The 23,422-nt window shown below is 44.3% G+C and overlaps 2 protein-coding genes across 3 annotated transcripts; one reads left to right on the forward strand and one right to left on the reverse strand.

Moving 5' to 3' along the window:
• Positions 1 to 1,283: 1,283 nt before the first annotated feature.
• Positions 1,284 to 6,987, reverse strand: hsp90ab1 (heat shock protein 90, alpha (cytosolic), class B member 1). 2 transcript variants are annotated; one of them, XM_047021443.1, is made up of 12 exons: positions 6,880 to 6,987; positions 5,788 to 5,931; positions 5,494 to 5,700; positions 5,245 to 5,404; positions 4,891 to 5,024; positions 4,479 to 4,793; positions 3,909 to 4,074; positions 3,637 to 3,827; positions 3,109 to 3,256; positions 2,724 to 2,992; positions 1,943 to 2,276; positions 1,284 to 1,818 (listed from the first exon to the last, which is right to left on the reverse strand). In XM_047021443.1, the coding sequence occupies exons 2-12, from the start codon at positions 5,929 to 5,931 to the stop codon at positions 1,706 to 1,708; spliced, it is 2,181 nt and encodes a 726-aa protein (XP_046877399.1). In that variant the 5' UTR covers positions 6,880 to 6,987; the 3' UTR covers positions 1,284 to 1,705. The 2 variants fall into 2 exon arrangements, with proteins under 2 accessions (XP_046877399.1, XP_046877400.1); XM_047021444.1 differs by lacking the exon at positions 1,284 to 1,818 and having other exon boundaries at positions 2,219 to 2,591.
• A 2,153-nt stretch (positions 6,988 to 9,140) lies between these two features.
• Positions 9,141 to 23,152, forward strand: rbm25b (RNA binding motif protein 25b). The gene is given in 17 exon segments (XM_047021065.1): positions 9,141 to 9,163; positions 11,136 to 11,229; positions 11,340 to 11,560; positions 11,646 to 11,703; positions 11,822 to 11,982; positions 12,074 to 12,256; positions 12,397 to 12,480; positions 14,877 to 15,120; positions 15,123 to 15,316; positions 19,859 to 19,948; positions 20,048 to 20,121; positions 20,251 to 20,401; positions 20,539 to 20,956; positions 21,134 to 21,432; positions 21,670 to 21,768; positions 22,024 to 22,071; positions 22,200 to 23,152. Coding segments are annotated over 16 exon segments (2,493 nt in total). The 5' UTR covers positions 9,141 to 9,163; positions 11,136 to 11,153; the 3' UTR covers positions 22,293 to 23,152.
• Positions 23,153 to 23,422: the final 270 nt, after the last annotated feature.

Raw genomic sequence — 23,422 nt, forward strand, 5'->3', positions numbered from 1 at the left:
AGATGTTGTGCTAACAGTTATTAGCAATGCTAACGTTTCCTGTATATAGCATACCAGGTAGAATGCTAAATACGTTTCTACACACATCAAATGACACTAGCTGTAGTCGGCTTAGAAGGGAAGCTTCCGAAAAATAGCCAGAACACGAACTGCAGTCTGGCTTATTGCTAACGCCTGTCTAGATAATCTATTTGAAAGAACTGGAGAAAGGCAGGTTTTAGATACAGGATACATTAGCATTGCTAATAACTGTTACTAGTAACACCTAGAGTCTAGGTCACCTAGGTCCTAGACTGTAGGCATGTAAACAAGTTTAGCTTGCTAGTTAATGCAAGAGCATAGAATGTGTAATAATTTAGCCTAGTTTATTGGCAATGGGGCTAACGTTGATTCATGTTCCTGACTGTGTTTCATTCAAATAAATAACCTGTGTAATGAAAATCTACAATTCACGATGCATGTTTGTCCAGATCTTTGTCATGTTATTTTACAGCAAGATATCTAGAGCTAGCCTAGCTAGCTAACTGAAGCCGAGTAGAATCACGATTGCAACAACGTTTGGTTGCTAAGCTGTAGCCTAATGTTCTACCCACCTAAGTCAATCCAGTTTGCTTCAACAACAGAAGTGGAAACAAGTAATGTTATCATTTCAAATGTTATATAGTCAATCTGTTGAAAACAGTGTTGTGTAGACAATAGATTTATTTGCGCGTTTTTATTTCAAGTCTCCAACTTCAGTGTTTCAGCAAGTGCTGCTGTTGGCCGTGTTGCGTTTTTGCTCCCAGCTTCACTCGTTGATAACCAACCAATCAGCGCGCAGCTTATCTAAATATTAATGAGCATACCATAAAAGGAGAAAAGCTAGTGTTTTTTCCCGGGAACATTTCAGACGATCTGTAAGAGGGCATAGAACAGCACCCGGGCCATTTTCAACCCAACCAATGTTACATACCCTATTCGGAGACCTTAAGGAACAGTGTGAAATACCCAAAAACCCCAGTCAATTGCCCCTTTAAGGAGAGCCTGCCCACTCCCTATTAAGCCCCATTGTACCGAATTTTGTTGCAGTTCCACCAGGAGTGATGGCGGTCGATTTCTTACAGGGCAAGTCGTTGTTGCCCATAACACGCTAGCATTCTGCTAACGAATGGGACAGACAAGACTTACCACCACACAGATAAGGTGGACAGCAGACCCCCGATGGCTGATGTCATCTGTAAGAGCCAGCGTACTCGTTCAGGCTGCTCAGCCCAACAATGTTTGAATCAACACAGCAAGCAATGTTGAAGATACATCTTTTAATTTTTGCAAACTAAAGACTGAATACAGACATCTGGATTCAGGTGAAGGGAACTTGCAGTCACTCCATGCATCGTGCATGTTGCAACAGACCCCTCCTCCAGTCTAATGGAATGTTCCAATTCCCCCATGTCCACACACCAACCATTCCAATATTTAAAACTCAGTGCAACAGGGTACTGCTTTTCTCAAACGTGTTCCCACCATTAACTATTACATACAGCTTGTACAACAAAATTGAACCGCATTCTAAATGATCGCAGATTAAGAGCAACACTGGTCCACATGAGTTACTTATTTATTTTTACCATGAGGACATTGACCAGGTTTTCCCCTTAAAAGGGCAAATAAAACAGATGTTCAATTGGAAAAAGTGAGGCTATAAGGGGAGTAGAGCTGAGGTGGGTTAGTCCACTTCCTCCATGCGTGAAGCATCGTCATCGCCCTCTAGTGGTGGGATCTCATCGGGGGCAGGAACAGAGGCTGGTTCCTCGGTGGGAACTTCATCATCGTCAATCCCTTTAAACAGATGAGGCCAAGTCAACATACAGATGACGCGTTCACAGACGGAGCCTAATGAGTAGCATACATGAACAGACCTTATTGGTTGCTGTTCTAGTTATTCAGCACAAGCCTGCCTTACCCAGCCCAAGCTTGATCATCCTGTAGATACGGTTGGAGTGCGTCTGGGGGTCGTCCAGGGAGAAGCCGGAGGAGAGCAGGGCCGTCTCGAACAGCAGGATGACCAAGTCCTTCACTGCCTTGTCGTTCTTGTCCAGGTCGGCCTTCTGCCTGAGGGTCTCCACAATGGGGTGGTCTGGGTTGATCTCCAGGTGCTTCTTGGCCATCATGTAGCCCATGGTGGAGTTGTCCCTGAGAGCCTGAGCCTTCATGATCCTCTCCATATTGGCCGTCCAGCCGTAGGTGCTGGTCACAATGCAGCAGGGTGAGGACACCAGCCTGTTAGACACAGTCACCTATAGGGGCGGATCAGAAGCAGTTAGTCACAGGAGCCATGTAGTCAATACAGTCAAAACACATGCTGCAAAGTTGTTAAATGTCACTCGATGACACACCATCCAAAAATAAAGGGTAAAATGACCAATGTTAGAATGTTATCACAAAACACCATGTACACTGCTTTTAGCGTCTTGCGAGTGTCTGTTGCTGTGAAACAAGACTGTTATGCATTCATTGAGCCAGAACACCCTAACACCACAGCAGTCAACCTGTTTATACCACCTCAGGCTACATGGAGGGACTCACCCTCTGCTTAGGATGAACTGGGTCACCTGTTCACAACCAAAAATAAAAGAATTGCAGAGTCAACTGCTACGGGACAGACTAAGCTGAACGAGTCCTAAAAAGGAGAACCAGAGGACACACGGGAGCTAGAACAGAGACAGAAGGATTACATCATTCACCTTCTCCACTTTCTTATCCAGGATCTCCTTCATGAGCTTGCAGAGGTTCTCAAACTTGGTCTTGTCCTCCTCCATCTTCTTCTTCTCCTCCTCATCCTCAGGGAGCTCCAGGCCCTCCTTGGTGACAGACACTAGAGTCTTGCCATCAAACTCCTTCAGCTGCTGGACGCAGTACTCGTCAATGGGCTCCGTCATGTACAGGACCTCGAAGCCACGCTTGCGCACACGCTCCACAAAGGCAGAGTTGGCCACCTGGTCTTTGCTCTCGCCTTCACAGAAGAGTACAAAAATGATTTTAAAGATCAAGGTAAATTAACTTGAGAGCCTGAATGTAACCATTCAAAAGTCATTAAGATGTTGGCGAACTATGAGAAGCATCACCCACCAGTGATGTAGTAGATGGACTTCTGGTTGTCCTTCATGCGGGTGAGGTACTCAGTGAGGGAGGTCATCTCATCCCCAGATTGGGAGCTGTGGTAGCGCAGCAGTTCAGACAGCTTCTTACGGTTCTGAGAGTCCTCGTGGATGCCCAGCTGCACACAACACCCCCCCCCCCCCATCAACATTCACTCGTTTGTCATAACACAGGTGTCAATTTCTCAGAGTCTAGTACACATTTCCTGATGAAAGGGGATCTCAGTTCTATTACTAGTACTAAATATTTCACATTTGGATAGCAAGGATGCTAAACTGAAACCGCACTGGGGTTATGGCTACAGGGCACATCTGTTCAAACGCCACTGTTCTATGAAGCTCTACGCAGGACAGCAACATCTACCAATTGAGGAACTTCGGTTCAGTCCAGGGTGATGCACTGAGGAGCGCCAGGACAGCAGTTGTAAAAGAGGACAATTTTAATTATAACCACTGAAATGTAATTCTGTTTTTTTTTGTGTGTTTCACATCTGGTTACCTTCAGGTTCTTTGAGAAGCCATCATAGAACTTCTTGTAGTTCTCCTTGTCCTCGGCTAGCTCGGCAAACAGCTCCAGACACTTTTTGACGATATTCTTGCGGATGACCTTGAGGATCTTGCTCTGCTGGAGCATCTCTCTGGAGATGTTGAGGGGCAGGTCTTCAGAGTCCACAACGCCACGCACAAAGTCTGTATAGACACAATACTTTGTTCAGGGCACCAGCAACTTGACATGACGGAGGGACGGTGGGGAGGGCACGGCAGACTTACTCAGATACTCGGGGATGAGCTCTTCACAGCTGTCCATGATGAAGACCCTCCTGACGTACAGCTTGATGTTGTTCTTCTTCTTCTTGTTCTCAAACAGGTCGAAGGGAGCGCGGCGGGGGATGAACAGCAGGGCCCTGAACTCGAGCTGGCCCTCCACTGAGAAGTGCTGCGGGGAGGGGGGGGGGGGGGGGGGTCAGAATTAGTGCTGTATTTCCCAGACTAGTACAAACCAAGCACATTGGAAACCATTAAGACTTCCATACATGTACTGGGTTCAGGGCTTGAAATGGCAACCATTTTGGCTGCATATACTCCCGAAATTGTCACTGACCTCAATACATTTGAGAGCATTGTTTGAGTGCAAATAATCGTTATGGTTCGACCTGTTTTAATTTACAAAATGCTTGTTAATTGGCCCACTGCATAGTATTGTGCCTGCTGTGACCGTTCCAACATTACATAACCAATTAATTTTTTTGACATTATAATAATGCAGATTTGATTTTGGAATAGAAGCTTCAGAGCATGGTTTTACATCCACCTCCTCTCTCCCCTGTTCGGCGAGCTTACCTTGACGGCCAGGTGGTCCTCCCAGTCGTTAGTCAGGCTTTTGTAGAACTCTCCATACTCCTCAGTCGTGATGTCATCAGGGTTCCTGGTCCAGATGGGCTTGGTCTTGTTCAGTTCCTCCTGGTCGATGTACTTCTCCTTGATCTTCTTTTTCTTCTTCTTGTCCTTGTCCTTGGAGTCTTCCTCGTCGTCCGAGCCAACGTCCTCAATCTTGGGCTTGTCCTCTGCCTCTTCCTTCTCCTCCTTTTCAGCCTTTTCCTCCTTCTCTTCCTCAGCTTCATCGTCACTGATTTCCTTATCCCTCTCCTTCTCAACCTGAAGATACACAAGGTAGCAGTCAGTTTAGGGATACCTTCAAGTAAACTTTTCAACCAGTTATAAACTTTTCAACTATAACTGCAGCAATACTTACAAAGAGGGTGATTGGGTACCCAATGAACTGAGAGTGCTTTTTCACAACCTCCTTGACCCTCTTCTCCTCTACGTACTCTGTCTGGTCATCCTTAAGGTGCAGAATGACCCTGGTTCCACGGCCAATTGGCTCCCCTGCAAATGAACAACATTATTGGAGACCCTGTACATCAACTAGCCCAACCTAATCTACATCAAAGTTAACATACATTACATTTAATAATTTAGCAGACGCTCTTATCCAGAGCGATAACACAACGTCATTTTGGCTTGGCGGGGAATCGATCCGGCAACCTTCTGATTACTAGTCCGACTCGCTCACCGCTCAGCCACCTGACTCCCCGTGTTAACATACCAGTGTCAACCTTGACTGTGAAGGAGCCTCCAGCAGAAGACTCCCAGGCATACTGCTCATCATCATTGTGCTTGGTGATGACAGTCACCCTCTCAGCCACCAGGTAGGCAGAGTAGAAACCCACTCCAAACTGCCCAATCATGGAGATGTCAGCTCCAGCCTGTCCACACAAGAGGGGTGGTCATGCATTGATCTTGATTGCATTACCTTAATAATGAGCAGTTTATTAGTGGAATAAAGGCAACATACCTGCAGGGCTTCCATGAAGGCCTTTGTGCCAGACTTGGCAATAGTACCCAGATTGTTGATCAAGTCAGCTTTGGTCATGCCAATTCCAGTGTCGGTAAGAGTCAAGGTGCGTTCGGCCACATTTGGAATGATTTCAATCTTTAAATCCTTGCCACTGTCCAGTTTGGTAGGGTCAGTCAGACTTTCATAGCGGATTTTGTCCAAAGCCTAGATAATGAAGCATTTCAATAAGTCAGTGTGTGTGTTTCATTAGGACACACGAAGGCATTTAACTAAACATTTAGTCCCACTTACATCAGAGGCATTAGAAATCAACTCCCTGAGGAAAATCTCCTTATTAGAATAGAAGGTGTTAATGATCAGGGACATGAGCTGAGCAATCTCTGCCTGGAAGGCAAAGGTCTCAGCCTCCTCCTCTTGGCGCATTTCTTCAGGCATCTGGTGACAAAATAAATAAAATAAAAAGACTAGTTTATAACTACACACAACTTATGCATCATATACTTTAAGGATAAATACATTTTATTTGAGATATCACTGCCTTTACCACCATCCGTTTCAGTTAACGTTTAACTACAGGAAGTGTAATACGGAATGGTCGAACAACATGGCGACACCATGATGCAGACAATGGATGGCGCTAGCACGTGTGTAGGCAGCACTTGCGGTCAAACCGTTTGACAGTACCAATTTATTTACAACATGGTGATTTGGGCCTCCTGTAACCTTGGTAAACTGCAATTAGTTGAATTCATTGACTTCATAAATAAGGCACTGCAGTCTCCACCGTCAATCTGCTACAGGCAAAAGATGGACTCGCGAGGCCCTGGCTTTCGAGCTAGCTCAACCGTCTAGCAGTGTCATTCGCTAGCTAGCTACTACGTCCAGTGCAGTGGTGGAAAACGGTAGTTTGCTGTGACAAACACATTGCAAAAATCACTAGATAGCCATATGTTCGCAAAACAACAGCTAGCCATCCGTTTTTGTTGGCCAACAGGTTTAGTCCATCTACCTATTACTGCTGCAGTTGTACTGTTGCCTACTAGCTAGGTTAGTCTAGCTAGCCACATATTGCCGCATGATTGACCGCTTTTGGTACGTTAGCCACCTAAAATGAATACAATACCAAGTAACCTTTGGTCTATAAAACACTGATCGGACATCTAACCTGGCAACTAAGAACTACAGTTCCAAGGTATCAAATGCATTTAATTCAAATTACAGTATGTTGCGACCTTATTGTTTCGTAAAAAAACCGAGCGACGAGGTGATTCAAAGCAGTAGTGTTGTTGTTGATAGAACATGCGAATTAATACAAACGTTTAGCTAAATTTTTTCGAGACCTATTGTTCTGTTTGGGATGGGTCCGATGTCCATTTAGCATACCTTCTTTGTTCCGTTGACTAATCTTGAATAAAATGCTGCCAATAAACGAAGTCCCCACTGCTCTCTGACGCAGGAAAATAGAAAGGGATTTCCTTTTAAAAGACCGATATCTTTATACCCTCCCTGTTTGAATGTGCGGGTGTATCCATCCGCCAGTCAAACCTCCTGATGATGGTCCCGTCCAGAAACATGGAAAAGCTCCTTGCCTCCTCACCTTTACAGTAGACACTTAGAGGTAGTCTACATCCCGTCATCGGATTAGCTGTGTTAATGCATCTGTATGTCTACCCTCACATTTTATAAATGTGGCACATAATATAAATCTTAAATTAGTAGGCTATATTAGTCTAAGATTATTTAGAATTACGCGAAGGAAAGGGTTTAGGTATTGTATTGGAACGCGACCATAGGTTATGTTGGAAAACTGGTTTTATAATGGGATGTAGCAATCATATGCACGCTGTTGAACTACATTTTACAGGATACAGTTCGTCATTGGGCTGTGTCTTGCAAAAGTCTAGAAGATGAAAGTGACACTTTTTCATACACCACCAATCGCATTTTTTATTTAACGGCACTAAGGATGGCAAATTAGATCGTGAATTCTTTTTCTGACATGACAAATTTTAAGAAAAAGCATGCGTTAATTATGATGACTTCACATTGATAGCAAATGCATGTCTGTGCCCATGTGACGGTTGGTTTCAATTCATTTTAATACCATAACCTTTATAACGACATATTTCAGAATTGACCCATGAGAAGTGAAGTAAATATCAAGTATTTAATTTCATATACACTTGCAGAAGTCTTGATAAGTCTCGCTGCGCTATTATCTTTTGTTTTTCGTCTTTAAACAAGTATCATTAATGGATCTTTTTAATGTGACGGAAGAATATTTCATAGCAAAGCAGTCGCGATTTGTTTCTTCCAGCACTTTCCATGAAAAACCCGCCTAAAAAGTGACGTCACATGAATGTCAAACGCAGTCCTCGCGCTACAGCTGTCGTTAGGTGCAGGAGTCGCTTTAAATACTATGGTTACCCTTTAGCTCTACCCTTCAGACAATTAAGTGTAGCGAGTTAAATTCGGTGATATCTGGCATAGCCATGAAAATAAAACAAACAAATGCAGAATGTTAGAGTTTCATTGAATGAGTTTAATGCTTATTGTTTACGATTACCATTTTCTATATTTGCACGAATGTGCAGCAATGCTCCCCAACAATTGGTTTTACATTGGATTGTTGTACACAGTATTGGCCTCTCCTGTCAAATCATAACTCTATGGTCAAATGCGATGATGATCCTGTACGATCAATGTAAACTGTAGTCAGGTGGCTGAGCGGGTAGAGCATCGGGCTAGTAATCTGAAGGTTGCCAGTTCGATTCTCGGAAGTACACATGACGTTGTGTCCTTGGGCAAGGCACTTCACCCTACTTGCCTGGGGGAGAATGTCCCTGTACTTACTCTAAGTCGCTCTGGATAAGAGCGTCTGCTAAATGACTAAATGTAAACTGTACATGCCTGTTGACAAGCGTATAGTTACAGGGCTGGTAATGCACAGTCACATCTTAATTAGCCAGCCTACTACTAGTAGTAGGCTAAATAAAAGTGAAATATGAAAAAAAAACAGTGCGTCCCGATTCTATGCATTTTAGAAAATGTTTCTAAAATGTCATGACATAATGTAATGGGGGTGGGAGTAATTACAAATGTGCTTTACCTTTCAAAAATACTTCGATGGACAAGATAGGTTACTTAGTGTCATAAATACTAAAGATAAGTGTGTCTACGAATCACACTGCTCTCGATACAGAAGCGTTTTGCTAGGACCAGAGCCATAGAAAAAGAGAGTTGCGACACGCTTTGATCTCGCCGACACGTGATCACGTGGTTCAAGTAGCTCGCTGTAGTTCCAAAAAGCCCCACTGCTGTCAACTTTTTTGAATGGTTTTCAATGGAGCTGGCCAACGGAAGTCGCTTTCTCAGGCAAATTACGAATGAAACAGGCTCAGTTGAAGAAATCCGATATTCTGGCTATCTTCAGCTGACTCTTATCTACATTAGGTAGTCCTCGCTGACGTTTTTGGTGAACAATGGAGTGAACTACAACATGTGTGAACACTCACTGCCAGTGAAACGCAGGAAAAAAGCTAGAGCTTTTTTGTCACGTGGTTCCGGTAGCTCGCTGTAGTTAAATGAAAACCCACTGCTGTCAACGTGTTTGAATGGTTTTCGGCGGGACCGACAGCAGCACCATCTCGATTCACGGATATTTTCGGTATATTAACACAAAATCAATTGGTTACTGGTGTGTTGTATCATGTATGTATGCTACTTTATTAACATGTATGTATAACATTAACTTATAATGCATAACGCAATATTGTGAAGCAGAGCTGGAAATGGCTATGCTAGCCTACATTGTTCCACTCAACGTTTAACCTTCGACTGTTGAAGTAAATGGGATTTGTTCAACTTTTTTTTTCTTCATCAGCCCACTTACAATTTACCACATTAACAACACGTTTGTACTTGATGCAAGTTGAATCTAACCATGATCACCGGCAACTGTTCAATAGAAAAAAATTGAACAGAATATACAAGGCAACCAACTGCAATTCCATAAAACATTTTATTGTACAATATGTCCAGTGTTCTTCCACTCCTTTTGTTTGTAGTGAGCAGGTGATCTTAATGTCTGCTTTTCACAAAACTTAGACCGCAGTAGTAGATGCATCTAGTTGAGCTAACTAACTAGCTAGCTATTGAGTGGACCTGAAATTCCTGCCGAGCGTTGCTGGACGATAGGGGACCCAAGGCTTTAATCTGCAATTCATTGTTGCTAGCTATAATCAGATGTACTATAGGCTAATAAAAGCAGATTCTGTAAACTGTGTATGCCAAAGAACACCAATAACTTGAACTAATTTGACAGACTATAAACCAACGAACTTCTGGTTGATACACATGCTCTTTAGCTAGCTACAGTAAAAGTGTTGCATAGCTCTACTATAGTCTAGCGCAAACTGCATTTAGAATCTAACAAACTATAATCTAACAAGCCATAATCTTACAATACATTTTCTCTACAGCTGGCTATATGAAATACTACTAATAACAATTGATATGTGGTGGTTGAAATATGAAAAAATGCAGGATTTTCATCAATCTACCAGCTCACTTGCTTCGGACCCCATAAGCCATATATGGCTCTAACAGCTCTAACTGCATTTAGAATCTAACAAGCTATAATCTTACGAAAATGTTTATCTTAAATTGGCCATATGAAATACTACTCATAACAATTGATATGTGGTGGTTGAAATATAAAAAAATGCATGATTTTCATCAATTTACCAGCTAACTTACTTCGTAGACACTGAAAATGAATGGGGTTCAACGGTGGAAAATACAATGTTTGGAACTATAGGTTGCATGAGACACGCTTAACTTCCGCATTCCTCGATAACAATGGGAGTCTATGGAAGTGTCGCAACTCTCTTTTTCTATGGCTCTGGCTAGGACTACAATACCGGGCCCATGATGCAATGCGAGTCTTAATCAGCTAATGCTAGCTAGTAGTTGCTAGCCTAAGTAAGGTATTTGAGGAAACCATCAACTAACGCGTATCCCAATGTTAGCTTGTTGAGACAGCTACTATAGTAGCTTCAAACTAAAGGATATCTCAAAACGGGCTTTAGCTGACTACTTGGCCGGGTAAGTAACTTTGTAGCTAGCCAGTTTATTTAGCTAGATATCGACGATATATGCATTTCTAGCTAGTGCGAATTTCGCGCAATTCACGTTGAATTAGCCCTTAACGTTAGCCTAACTACCCTAAAATATTGGCCAGCTCCAAGCCAGTATATGCTAGCTAACGTTAGCCACTGGTTTTCATCTCAGCCGCGTTAGCAAAGGCTAGCTAGTACTGTAACTTTCCATGGAATTCTAGAATATACAGCCACAAAAGTTTTGTGTATATCTGATATGCAGCTAGCCTTAGCTAGCCATTCAACTAATACAGGATTACTAAATCTTGGTTTGTGAAATATATTTGAACACATTTCTTTATAGCTAGCCGACTACCGATTTTTATAATGGGCCGCAGGATGTCGAGGTGGTCAGCAAACGTATCGTCAGCTGACTAGTTTTTGCCCAGAGGTATATTTGCTACGTAGAGACAAGGGGAACACTATGGTACCTAATACCTATATTAATCACAAGTTTGCTCGAATCTCGTGCCTCCCCAGGTGGTTGATACTGTCAAGATGTCGTTTCCTCCTCATCTGAATCGACCCCTACTACCACCAGGAATTCCTCCCCCCCAGTTTGGCTACCCTTCCGGTGAGAAATCAGTCTCAAGTAATCGTTGCTTAGCTACTACATTGACAATAAAACAGATCAGATCAGTATCCAACTATCTGTGAAACGTTTCCCTGTTTGCCCTTGTCCAGGAGCCCCTATGATCCCGCTGCACATGGGCATCATGACTCCTGCACCCACTGTCCTGGTGCCAACCTCAGTGTCAGTGGTCAGTAAGCCACCTGTGCCCAGGAAGGAGGCCCCCCCATTGCGAGCCAAGGAGAGTGCGGAGAGCAACGGCCCCACCACCACCGTCTTTGTGGGGAACATATCAGAGAAGGCCTCGGATATGCTTATTAGACAACTCCTGGCGGTAAGGATGAGAAACGTGTGCGAACTGTTGGTTCTTCTTTATGCACACTCCAAGCAGTAAACTTAAACTACCTTTACCTTCCTAGAAATGTGGCCTCGTTCTTAGCTGGAAGAGGGTCCAAGGAGCCTCTGGAAAACTTCAAGGTAAAAAAATAAAAATCAACCACCACACATACAAGTTCAACTTTTTTCTTCTTTTTTTAAAAGCTTCAAAGATAAATCTGTGTTTTGCTGAATTGGCATTCTTTCTCTCTGCTCTAAGCTTTTGGGTTTTGCGAGTACAAAGAGCCAGAATCCACTCTGCGAGCGTTGCGGTTGCTTCACGAACTACAGATCGGGGAGAAGAAGCTGCTGGTGAAGGTGGACGCCAAGACCAAGGCTCAGCTGGACGATTGGAAGGCCAAGAAGAAGAGCACTAATGGGGTGGGTAGTGGAGCACAGATATAAATCAACTTCTAGTTCAGAGAAGTGTAAGAAGCTGATGGTTGTTTTATTGTGCTTTGTGGAAAAAAAGGAAAAGGTAGAAGATGGAGGCAATGAGGAAGAGGAGGAGCTGGATGAAGATATTAAGAAGCGGGACCAGATTGTCAAGGGTGCCATTGATGGGCTGATTTGCGAGTTTGCCAGTGAGCTCAATGCTGCATCACTGGACGATGACCCCCATCGGCGCAAGAAAAAGAAAGAGAAAAAAGGAGAGGTAATCTGAAACCACCTTTCCTATTTTGTTTACTCAACTTAAACTTAAATTTAAATTAAAAAAAGATTTTCGCTTAATGTATTGACCGTGTGGTATTTGGCGCACTTCAAGATCCTAAATACAATAGTTTTTCTTTTTAGGAGGATATCAATGCAATTGACATGGAGGAAGACAAGAGAGACCTGATTTCCAGAGAGATCAGTAAATTCCGTGACACACACAAGGTACAGTATCTAATTAATCTCTCACGCTCACATTGCAGGTTTTGAAGAGAAGCTGCACATATGTAGTTCACTTATTTCAGTTTATACATGTAGTAATGGACATTAACAGCAGATATTTCTGTTCCACTATCCATAAATATGCATACTGTGCTCAAAATTGGACTTACTGGAGAGCTCAGAACATTTAATTGGGAAATATCTTGGATCTGTACGTCATAATTTCAAGATCTGTTCCAAAACAAGTAACCCAAATTATAACAATGGCACCTTTTTCAGCCTTAATTTGACTTGTGTGATGGATGTTATAGTTCAAATTCAGGTCAATGAATGACCTAAATCTAGATGCGACCATATAGATCCAGAACTCATTCGTCACACACAAAAATGCATGGAGACGATGTACAGTTACCTTAAACCTAATCTATTCATTAAACCCAACCATTATGATAGAGATCATATGGTGACTAAAGCAAGATGAATCTCAGAACTTTGGGAAAAAGTTGCGAGGATAGGATGTAAGTATGAGCTTCCATTTACTTTGTACATATACTGGGCACCCCCCTCTTGAGGACTTGCACAGGGGCAACTGTACAGGCCCACAGGCACACAGTGGCTGGGAATGTAGCGCCATCTTTCTGCACCCAGCCAACACACCAGCCAATGTTCGAGTGCAGGTACTGAACATGGGGATTGATTATGTTGAATCCTGAGAGCCTAGTGAACTTGTGCAAGTCCTCTGTAAACAATGTTGATATTTAATTGTATGTGCGTGTGTGTCTAAACACTGAGTCAGTGAATAACCACAGCAGGGATTTGGACTGTAGCTCAGGGTATGTTGTACCAGGAGGGGGGGGGGGTGCCTTTTCACAGCAGACACTAGTGACTTGAAGACTAACAAGGTAAGTTACTCCCCAAGATGTGTGCTCTTCCTCTGTCAGGCTTGGTTTGTTGCTGTCTTCCCTGCTACCTACCTTTTGCTTACAGTCTTGTTCAGTGTGTCCAGCCCTCCCGTTCTGTATGTTCCCTTCATCTTTCTTTTTTTTATTTTCTCCTACCCACTTGTCCTTGCTTAGCATGTGTTGTCACAGAAGGGATAAAAAATAATAAGAAAAAAAAAAAATGTATATGTCAGTATAAAAATAACAAGCTTATTTCTAAACACCATGTTAGTTCAATACTTTTATCAGTGGAGACCACAGAAGGGTAAGTTTAGAATGAATTACAGATACTCAACTCGGCCACTTCAGGCAAGCACATTGCTCCATTAGGAACAGGAGACTGTAGATGTCCATATCCCCCCCTTCTTTCCTGTCCAGCTCATACCTCTTGTTTTTCTGTCCCTGCAAGTCCTCCTTGTTTGTTCATGATAGCTGATTGTAAACAGTGACACTAAACCCATGGCACTTCGGCATCTTTTGCAGTCCACTTGGACTAGCAACACCACAGTAGTAAAGATCCTGGCCTCTCTGTGTGCTCATAGACTTATGTTTGCTCCTCACTAAACATGAAGATGAAAATGAGCCTCGCTGCATTCAGTGCTAAATGACCAATCTGTCATGTAAACGTAACTCTAAATTTTGCAAGAAGAGCCATTGGGTATAGTGTCAGGAGACAGTTGTGTGGCAACAACATGGATCACTGAAGACCACTGCAGGGGTAAGAAAGCTTCTCAAATTAATAATTTAACTGTAAAGAAATGTGTACAAAAAAAAGAAAACGCTATTGAATGTTTCCCAACTTCTCAGTTTTTAGGATGTTGAATCAAGGTTGTAGAAGACAGGGTTGTGTTTGACTGTGCTTGAGTAAGACAGACATCCGTAACATTTCCCCTGTGAACCGTTTCACCTGCTTTCCCTCCCAGGCGTAACTTTGTAGGGCTCTAGGGGCAGCGACTGAAACCCTAGCTCCGACACCTGTAAGTCACATCCAACTAGTTCAACAAGGATGGACCTTTGTTTCTCTTACTTGTAAAGGAGGACACTTTTGGAGGAAAAAAAGCCGTCTTTTACGATGCCTTTTTTCTGGTTTTGAATGCCTGATGTTTGACATGCCTGTCTGTGACTATGACAAAGTGGTTTCCAGTGCCTCTGTAACTGTGCCTTCCAGTTCCCCAGTTTGACGCTTTAGAATCATGCAAATCAAGCACTCCACCTTATGGCCATTGATCCGTGATTGATCAAGCTACTTGTGTCATTATACATAGTGTCCCCTTGTTTTGCTCTTCTGTTTTAATTTTTAGACTGCAGGTAACCTATCCACTATCCAGCTACGCACTTCAGTATAGATGTGATAGTGTTTGTACCTGCGGAGGCTGGAAACTACTTCTACTGTGTGCTCCTGAGCAGAGCACGGACGCTCTAGAAGCAACCTCTGAACGTCCTGTGTTCTCTCTGCAGAAACTCGAGGAGGAGAAGGACAAGAAGGAGAAGGAGCGGCAGGAGTTTGAGCGGGAGAGGAGGGAGCGGGAGAAGGAAAGGGAGCGCGAGCGCGAACGCAGGGACCGGGAGCGAGAGAAAGAGCGCGAGAGGGAGCGAGACGTGGACCGCGACAGAGAGCGAAGGCCGAAGGAGAGGCCTCCCCGGGAGAGAGAGTGGGAAAGAGAGAGGAGCCCTGAGAGGAGCGCAGACCGCAGCAGGTCCAGGTAAGGCCAGCAGAGCAGCTTCAGAAGGAGCACAGTTTAGAGCTGGACGAGGAGACCAATGCACAGTGTGTTGTCCACAGAGAGAAGAGCCGAGACAAGGAGAAGAAGAGAGAGCGGGAGGAGGATGAGGAGGAGGTGTATGAACGCAGGAGATTGGAAAGAAGGCTCAGAGACAAGGAGGCAGCCTACCAAGAGGTATGTGTCTAAAGAACACACAACTGAAATGGCCTCAACATCAAGAGGTTGCCCCTCAGAATCAAACAGGGCAGAGGCAAAGAATTTCCCAATGTTGTGTCATCTTTGGCAGTTGGCTGTAAATTGCCAAAAGACATAACACAGTTGACTACTTACAAATGTTTAATTTAACCTGATTTCGGTGCCCCATCCTCCCTCAGTTACTGCGCACTAAATTTGAAAAAATATATGCTACACATGTCCTACATCATTGGAAAGCTACGATTCTTGTGCTTGTACTTATGGAAACCATTTCAAGATCAAGTCGCAACAGCAAGTATTACCAATGTATGTGTCCTGTCACAAATATGTAAACATATTTACAAATATGTAAATATTAAAGCTGTCAAATGTTTAAATTATTTAATCGCATTAATGTCATAGTTAACTCGCGATTAATCGCACATTTTTATCTATTCTAAATGTACCTTGATTTCTTTTTCATCCATTATTTTTTCAAATGTTAATGCTCTTATCAACATGGAAAAGTGGTTCGGATTGCTTCGTGCAAATGTTTTTTTTATTGAAAACAACATTGCAATCGCCTGGCTTTGACGAGCGGGCGGAGAATTCGCATCAGCTGTGTGGTTGGCCATTCAAAATTGTATTTTAGACTCCACGACGTGCTGCGATGATAGCTCAGTTTACAACGACAAAACACACTGATCACTTTGGTCTTGTCAATGGAACCATTTGGCAACCTTTTAAAAGTAAACTTTCCATTCAGAATCTTATTGGCATCCATTTCGGCGTCTGGCAATCAACTCAAAGCGTAACGTTAGCCTACTACCAGAGAATGTCTAATATCCGTAAAAAGGCTCTGCTACTACTCTTTAGCCGGCTCGCAAGCCCAAACAAGTGTGTGTGGCGGGCCTGTTGTTTTGTTTCCGGTCTAGCTAGATCCGGTGCGGTATTGTAGTTTTTCTAAAGTCAGTGGTTGTTGCAACAGAATGTGAAAAAAACTACAGAGTTTGCTAGGTCAAAAAGAGCATTAATCGCACAATCAAAAAATTGACGCAGATAATTTGGGTTTGCGTTAACGCCGTTAACGCTTTTAACTGACAGCACTAGTAAATATGTAAAAAATGTCCAGGTATGCAACACATCCCCCCCAAAAATCGACTGGTTACATTCCCAAAAGTGCAAACATTTACATTACATTTAGTCCTTTAGCATACGCTCTTATCCAGAGCAAATTACTGTAAGTACAGAGACATTCCCCCGAGGCAAGTAGGGTGAAGTGCCTTGCCCAAGGACGCGGCGCGGGGAATTGAACCGGCAACCCTCTGATTACTAGCCCGATTCCCTAACCGCTCAACCACCTGACTCCCATACTATCTGACCATGTTGAGTAGTTTCTCCAAAACAATGTCTCATTGTAGCCTCAGACTACAAAGGGAGAGGCTACAATAAGACCCAGTCCTCTGTCCTACTGCCAGATGAGCTGTCAGTTAAAGACGAAGAGCTGAACTCCTTCTACGCTCGCTTTGAGAGGGACAGTGACCCCCCTGCAGTGGAGCTACCTGAAGGCCAAGCCAGTGGTGTGCCTACACTAACTTTAGCCGAGGTGAGGCTATGCATTAAGAAGATCAACCCTCGCAAGGCACCTGGCCCAGACGGCATATCAGGTAGGGCCTTTAGGGGCTGCGCTGACCAGCTGGTAGGGGTCTTCAGTGACATCTTCAACCTCTCCCTTAACCTGTCTGTACTCCCCACCTTCTTCAAGAGGACCACCATCATCCCTGTGCCCAAGAACACCAAGGTCACATGTCTGAACGACTATCGCCCAATAGCACTGACCTCTGTCATCATGAAGTGCTTCGAGCGGCTAGTCAAATCATTCATCTGCTCCTCGCTGCCCCCCACACTGGACCCTATGCAGTTTGCATACCAGTCCAACAGGTCTACAGACGATGCCATCACTCTGACTATGCACACCGCTCTCTCCCACCTGGACAAGGGGAATACATATGTGACGATGCTGTTCATTGACTACAGCTCTGCATTCAACACCATCATCCCCTCCAGACTGGTCTCCAAGCTTGTGGACCTGAGACTAAGCACCTCCCTCTGCAAGTGGATCTTCCACTTCCTGACGGGGAGGCCACAGGTGGTGAGAATCGGTGACCGCACCTCATCTGTACTGATCACCAACACAGGCACCCCCCAGGGCTGTGTGCTCAGCCCTCTCCTGTTCTCTTTGTTCACCCACGACTGTGCGGCAACGCACAGCTCCAACCTCCTCGTTAAGTTTGCTGACGACACAACCATCGTGGGCCTCATCTCTGACAGTGACGAGTCAGCCTATAGAGAGGAGGTTGACACCCTGACATCATGGTGTCAGGACAACAACCTCTCTCTTAACATCAGCAAGACCAGTGTTTCCCCTAGGATTTTTTTTAGCAGTGGGGGCAGGTCAGGTCAAGTGTGGTCCGTTCTGCTGAGTTCATCATCGGCAGGAAGCTCCCAGCCCTACAGGACACCTACCACACACGTTGCCTAAGGAAAGCCAGCAGGATTCTAAGAGACTGTTCCCACCCATCCTTCAGTCTCTTTACCCCGTTACCTTCTGGCAGGCGTTACCGCAGCATCCGGTCGCACACACGCAGACTGGACAACAGTTTCTACCCAAGGGTCATCAGGCTTCTCAATGGACACTGATATGGACATTTTACTGCAAACTAGTCACTTATACACTGCCACTTTCAGCTACTGGTTGCTCTTTCAGTAACATTGCACTACTGTACCTCACTGTACCTCGCCACCAGGCTCCTGTTTGGTCATTGACGTAGTCACTGATCTACAAAATTGCACTATTGCACTGTACTGACACTGTACTGACAAATAAAAGACTTGAACTTGAACTACTCCACTTAGGTTAGTATAGCGTACTATTTATTGTTATCTGTTATTTAGGAAGTTTTAGTGTTAGGGTTAGTATAGTCGTTTATTTATTGCTATCTGTATAATTAGGAAGTTCACTTATCTAAGCTCAGCATAGATGTAAATTTGTTCCGTGTATTTATATGTTATGTTATGCCAGGTGCTTGCGTTGTCTTATCTTAAGAATTTCAGTGCCCAGTCTAACCTTGTGTTGTTCTGTGCATCTGACAAATAAGACTTGAACTTGAACAATGAATTATATCCATACTTAGCCACGATAATTGCTGCCTATTATTGCCAATTCAATGTTTGCAGTCTCTCACGCACTATCGCTCATAGGAGGAGATGTGCTTTGAGTATTTACTATTCGAAAGTGTCATAATGGCCATAATGTCCCTGTACTTACTGTAAGTCGCTCTGGAGATAAGAGCGTCTGCTAAATAACTAAAAATAAAAAATGACTAAAATGTTACACTCTGCCCTTTCGATTGACACCTTGTTTGACCCAATAGGAGCTTCCATGCCCTGGTGACAGCCTTCTAAAGCCAACTATTTGCGTCCTGCCCCCCCCCCCCCCCCCTCCCCACTCGTTCTAAACTAATTTCTCAAACTGGCTCTGAAATGAGCTTGTTAACCTTGTAGCTAAGGAAATGCTGCAAATGCTAATACCTGACATGATAGGTATCTGTGGGGCCTTCAAAATAAAAGTCCTTGGCGCAAACTGGATGGAAAGAAACAGTGTTCTTTGTGCGTCAAAACTGCTGAATCAGATAAAGCACTCCAATGTGTTCATGCTTCAGTTTTTGTGTTTCAGCAATACTAATGGGGGATTTATCTAAAGTATATGATAGTTCTAAGTACCACCTTTCATTAGAGATAAAAACTTTAAGTATTTGACCTTGGTTACAAAGGGTCATTTTGGAGTCTCCAAAAGGCCCTTTTAGAAAACGCCTGGATGTACTCTTATAAAAACGTGTCAAATATGAATATATTGTGGTATTACGTTTGACTTTTGATTTGAATTGGGTAAGGTTCTCAAGCTGTGGTCCAATGTTGTCTTCCAGCTAATACCTACCACCTCTAGGCCTCTTCAGGCCTCTGTTTTCAAAACAAAATATAGGCGGAAATAGAAACTCACTTTCCTTGTGTTCAAGCTTCTATTACTCAACACCAGTAGGACTGACAGGGGTCCTGAAAACAGGGGAAACAACTTCAGCATGTCACCTTTTTAAGAGACCACAGTCATGCATGTATTCCAAATGGTTTAAGAACAGCTTTCATTTAACTTTGGGTATGCTGTTTAGGCATTTTCAGGCAAATTTAACAGACATTTTACATAGTACAAATACATATAACTTTTCCCAATTCTGAACTTAATTGGGAGTCTTGAGTAGTCATTTACACATTCTTTAATATAGTATTATAGTCTTGGGATATATGCTCCAAGCATATAATTGTTCTAGATTTCCAGCACTGTTCACAGACACATATTCAAAGACTTATAATAATGAAGAACTGAGGCTGTTTGTTTTGGCTTGTTTGGATCAGTGTGGTAAAAATGCAAAGTGTTCCTCGACTGTGTCTGTCCCTGACATCCTGTCACTGCTTCTGCTTTCTAAGCGCCTGAAGAACTGGGAGATCCGAGAGCGGAAGAAGGCCAGGGACTACTCCAAGGACTCTGAAAGAGAAGAAGAACGCAGGCGAGAGATGGTAGGAGCGTGTGCAGCTCTCCTCACAACCCTCTCCCTGTCCTGCTCCCCATCCCTCTCAGCCTTGTGTGACGTGCTTGTGCTTGACCTCTCCCACCAGGCTAAAGAAGGCAAACGGCTGAAAGAGTTCCTGGAGGACTACGATGATGACAGGGACGACCTCAAATACTACAGGTGACGGTTCACAACAGCCCACAAAAAACAGGCTCTGTTTAGAGAGGATAAGAAGCAAACTGTACAATTTGTTCAAGCCAGTCGCTGGTCTGTGAAGGTTGTCTGAGAAGTTCCTTGTGTGACCCCTAGGGGAAGCGCGCTGCAGAAGCGCCTGCGAGACCGAGAGAAAGAGATTGAGATGGACGAGCGGGACAGAAAGAGAGAAAAGGAAGAGCTGGAGGAGATCAGGCAGAGGCTGCTGGCCGAAGGACACCCTGACCCCGATGCCGAGCTACGCAGGGTGTGTTTCTGGGTGGTGTGTGTGTGTGTGGGGGGGGGGGGGGTTGCTCATGGTTTCTCATCATGTTTCAACATTGAGTTTCCAGTACGTCCTACTGCCCTGGTCTCATCCTGTGTGTGTGTGTGTGATTTGTCCAGATGGAGGAGGAGGCGGAGCGTTTGAGCAGAGCCCCGGTGAAGCCAGAACCACAGCCCGAGGTGGAAAGAGGGAGACCGAAGCCCCCCAGGGAAGACCGCGAGAGGAGAGGAGACCGCCACCGTGAGAGAGACCGCGGTGAGGTGCCTGCTCGCCAAGCCCCCTCCGAAAATGATGCGGAGGAGGGCGAGGAGGAGGGCCTGGACGGGGACAGCCGTCCGGAGGCCAAGCCCCGCCTCAAACCCACGCTGCGCCCTATCACGGCGGCCCCCTCCGTCTCGTCAGCCAGTGAGAACGTGACGCCCAACTCCCCCGGGGAAGAGTCGCCGTGCGGCATCATCATCCCCCACGAGAACTCGCCCTCAGAAGCCCCCCCCCTGGAGGAGATCCGCCCCAAGATCGGCCTTAGCCTCAAACTAGGCACGTTTGGTTTCATCTGGAACTTCAACACAAAACTCTTTCTCATACAAACACACACAGATACTGTTTTCACACACAAACACACACACTCTCCTCAAACAGCCTTGAGTAAATGTACGACAATAATTTCACTGTTTGACGTGCCAGCTAAAGCGCCCCCACCCCTCCGTCTTGTAGGCTCCACGGCCAGCCCCAGCCAGCCCCACGCTGCCAAGAGGAAGAGGCTGGCAGCTGACAGCGTCTTTAACAAGTTTGGCGAGGAGGAGGCTGACGAGCAGCCGCGCCGGAGAAAGCTGGTTCCCCTGAACTACGACGACGACGACAAGAGCCTGGGAGTGGACGGAGCCGGCCTGGCCAACATCAAGGGCGTCGACACGGAGGAGAAACGCAGGCACATCAAGAGCCTGATCGAGAAGATCCCCACCGGCAAGCCTGAGCTGTTCTCCTACATCCTGGACTGGTCCATGGTGGACACGGTGAGAGGATGGAATGATGGAGGGTGGGGAGGGACGGGACAACAGTGTTGACTTCTGTGGTATTTCTAAAAGGCTGGAAAACCCTTTAGCGACATGCTAATGTTAGCTGTGTCTCCAAATTGACTGCATGTTTGTTTGCTTCAATTACCCATTATCTAGTATTTGGGCTGTTAATGAAACCTTCGTGAAATGAAGTGATGAATGGTATTTCAACGTTGTGGATGTGCTGTCTTTCAGAACCTAATGGAGCGACGTATCCGGCCGTGGATCAATAAGAAGATCATAGAGTACATCGGAGAGGAGGAGGCAACCTTAGTAGACTTCGTCTGTTCCAAGGTACCTTCACACAGGGAGCAACAGGAAATGAGATGTTTTAATCTGGACACTTGGTGCACATGTCTACACGTGGACATTCCGAGGATCATGTTTTATCGACCAAATATTTACACACACAAGGAATTTAGCTTCAGTTTACACTGCTCTCAATGTACTCACACAGAATAGACATGGAGAGTAAAAAAAGAAAGAAAACACACAAAACACTTGTGTTCAGAGTGTGTGTGTCTGATGTGTGGACCTCTCCTTTGTTAGGTGATGGCTCATGGCACTCCACAGGGTATCTTGGACGATGTTGCTATGGTGAGTATCTCTGTTGCAACTGTACACACGTTCCAAAGTAAATAGATGACACTGGATATTTGGTTGTGATAATGACAGAGACACAGTGGCACGCAACCCCAATTCAGATGTGATTTGTCCAACCACAGGTGCTTGATGAAGAAGCTGAGGTCTTCATTGTGAAGATGTGGAGGTTGTTGATCTATGAGACTGAAGCGAAGAAAATTGGATTGGCGAAATGAACCTAAAGCACTGAACCAAGATCCATTTACTTTTAGTGCTTGTTAAATGTCTCATGTCATGCAGCCCTTATTGGCTGTTCTGTGATCGACCTCACCAGTCCTCCTCTCCTGCAAGACTAGGCATCTGAGCCGCTGTCATCCTACTCTTCAGAAACATCATGTCATACTGTTAAAGCTGATGGCCTTTTATCAGTGTGTTATTGTGTTTGTACTTCATGCTTGTGTCCGTTTCCTTGATGAGGCACTTATGCAAGACCCCATGGGAATCATCACTTTGAACTGGCATTCTTTTGGCTGGGTTGAGGGACAGCGCAGTACGTATATATGGAAAGTAATGGTTGAATAGATCTTTGCCTGCTAATACGTTCTACCGGCATTCTACCGTTCTCCAGCATTTTTTTTTAAAGAACCAAATGTAAAGTAGATGCTATTTTGTATGTTATCCGCATGTAAAGAGATGCAGGACCTAAACTGCTTTAATTTACTTACGTAGTGTAGGATTGTTACTGTTTCACAAACTGCTTTGGCTATTCTATCAATTCTGTTTGAGAGGGAGCATGACATGCTGTTTTGACATTTATTTGTTGTGCTACAGTCAGCTTTGTTGGACCCCAACTACAACTCTGCACAAAACAATTCTGCAGCACTGACACATTTCTGACCAATTTGGATCGTTCCCAATTTCTTGTTTTTGTCACATTTCTTTGGTGCCTCCTGAACATGACCCCAGATGTAGAGATAAGCACAACTAATCCATACTGATTCAGACAAAATGAATGGATATTGATTGTGCTTAAAAATGTCAGCATTTGTTTTCTACTGGTGGAAATTTGTTTTGATTAAAAGCAATTTTTATAGTACTTCTGCATTGCTTCCACACTTCTTTCAGTACTGTTGGTGCAAGATGGATTAATTTAACCCAAAACACTACAGAGCCACTTGAGCTAAAAAAGTCAATCTGAATATCTATATGGAGGGTGGTGGTAGACTACCTGCTCTGTCAAGGTGAAGCCACTGTCTAATACACAACTGACAACTCAACTCCACCTGGGGGGAAACACAGCAAGGAGAAAGTCAGTCAAAATATAAACTTTTTGCCAATCACTATCAATGAATTTTTAAATTGTTGC

The sequence above is a fragment of the Hypomesus transpacificus genome, chromosome 6, assembly GCF_021917145.1.
Source record: "Hypomesus transpacificus isolate Combined female chromosome 6, fHypTra1, whole genome shotgun sequence".
NCBI lineage: Eukaryota > Metazoa > Chordata > Actinopteri > Osmeriformes > Osmeridae > Hypomesus > Hypomesus transpacificus.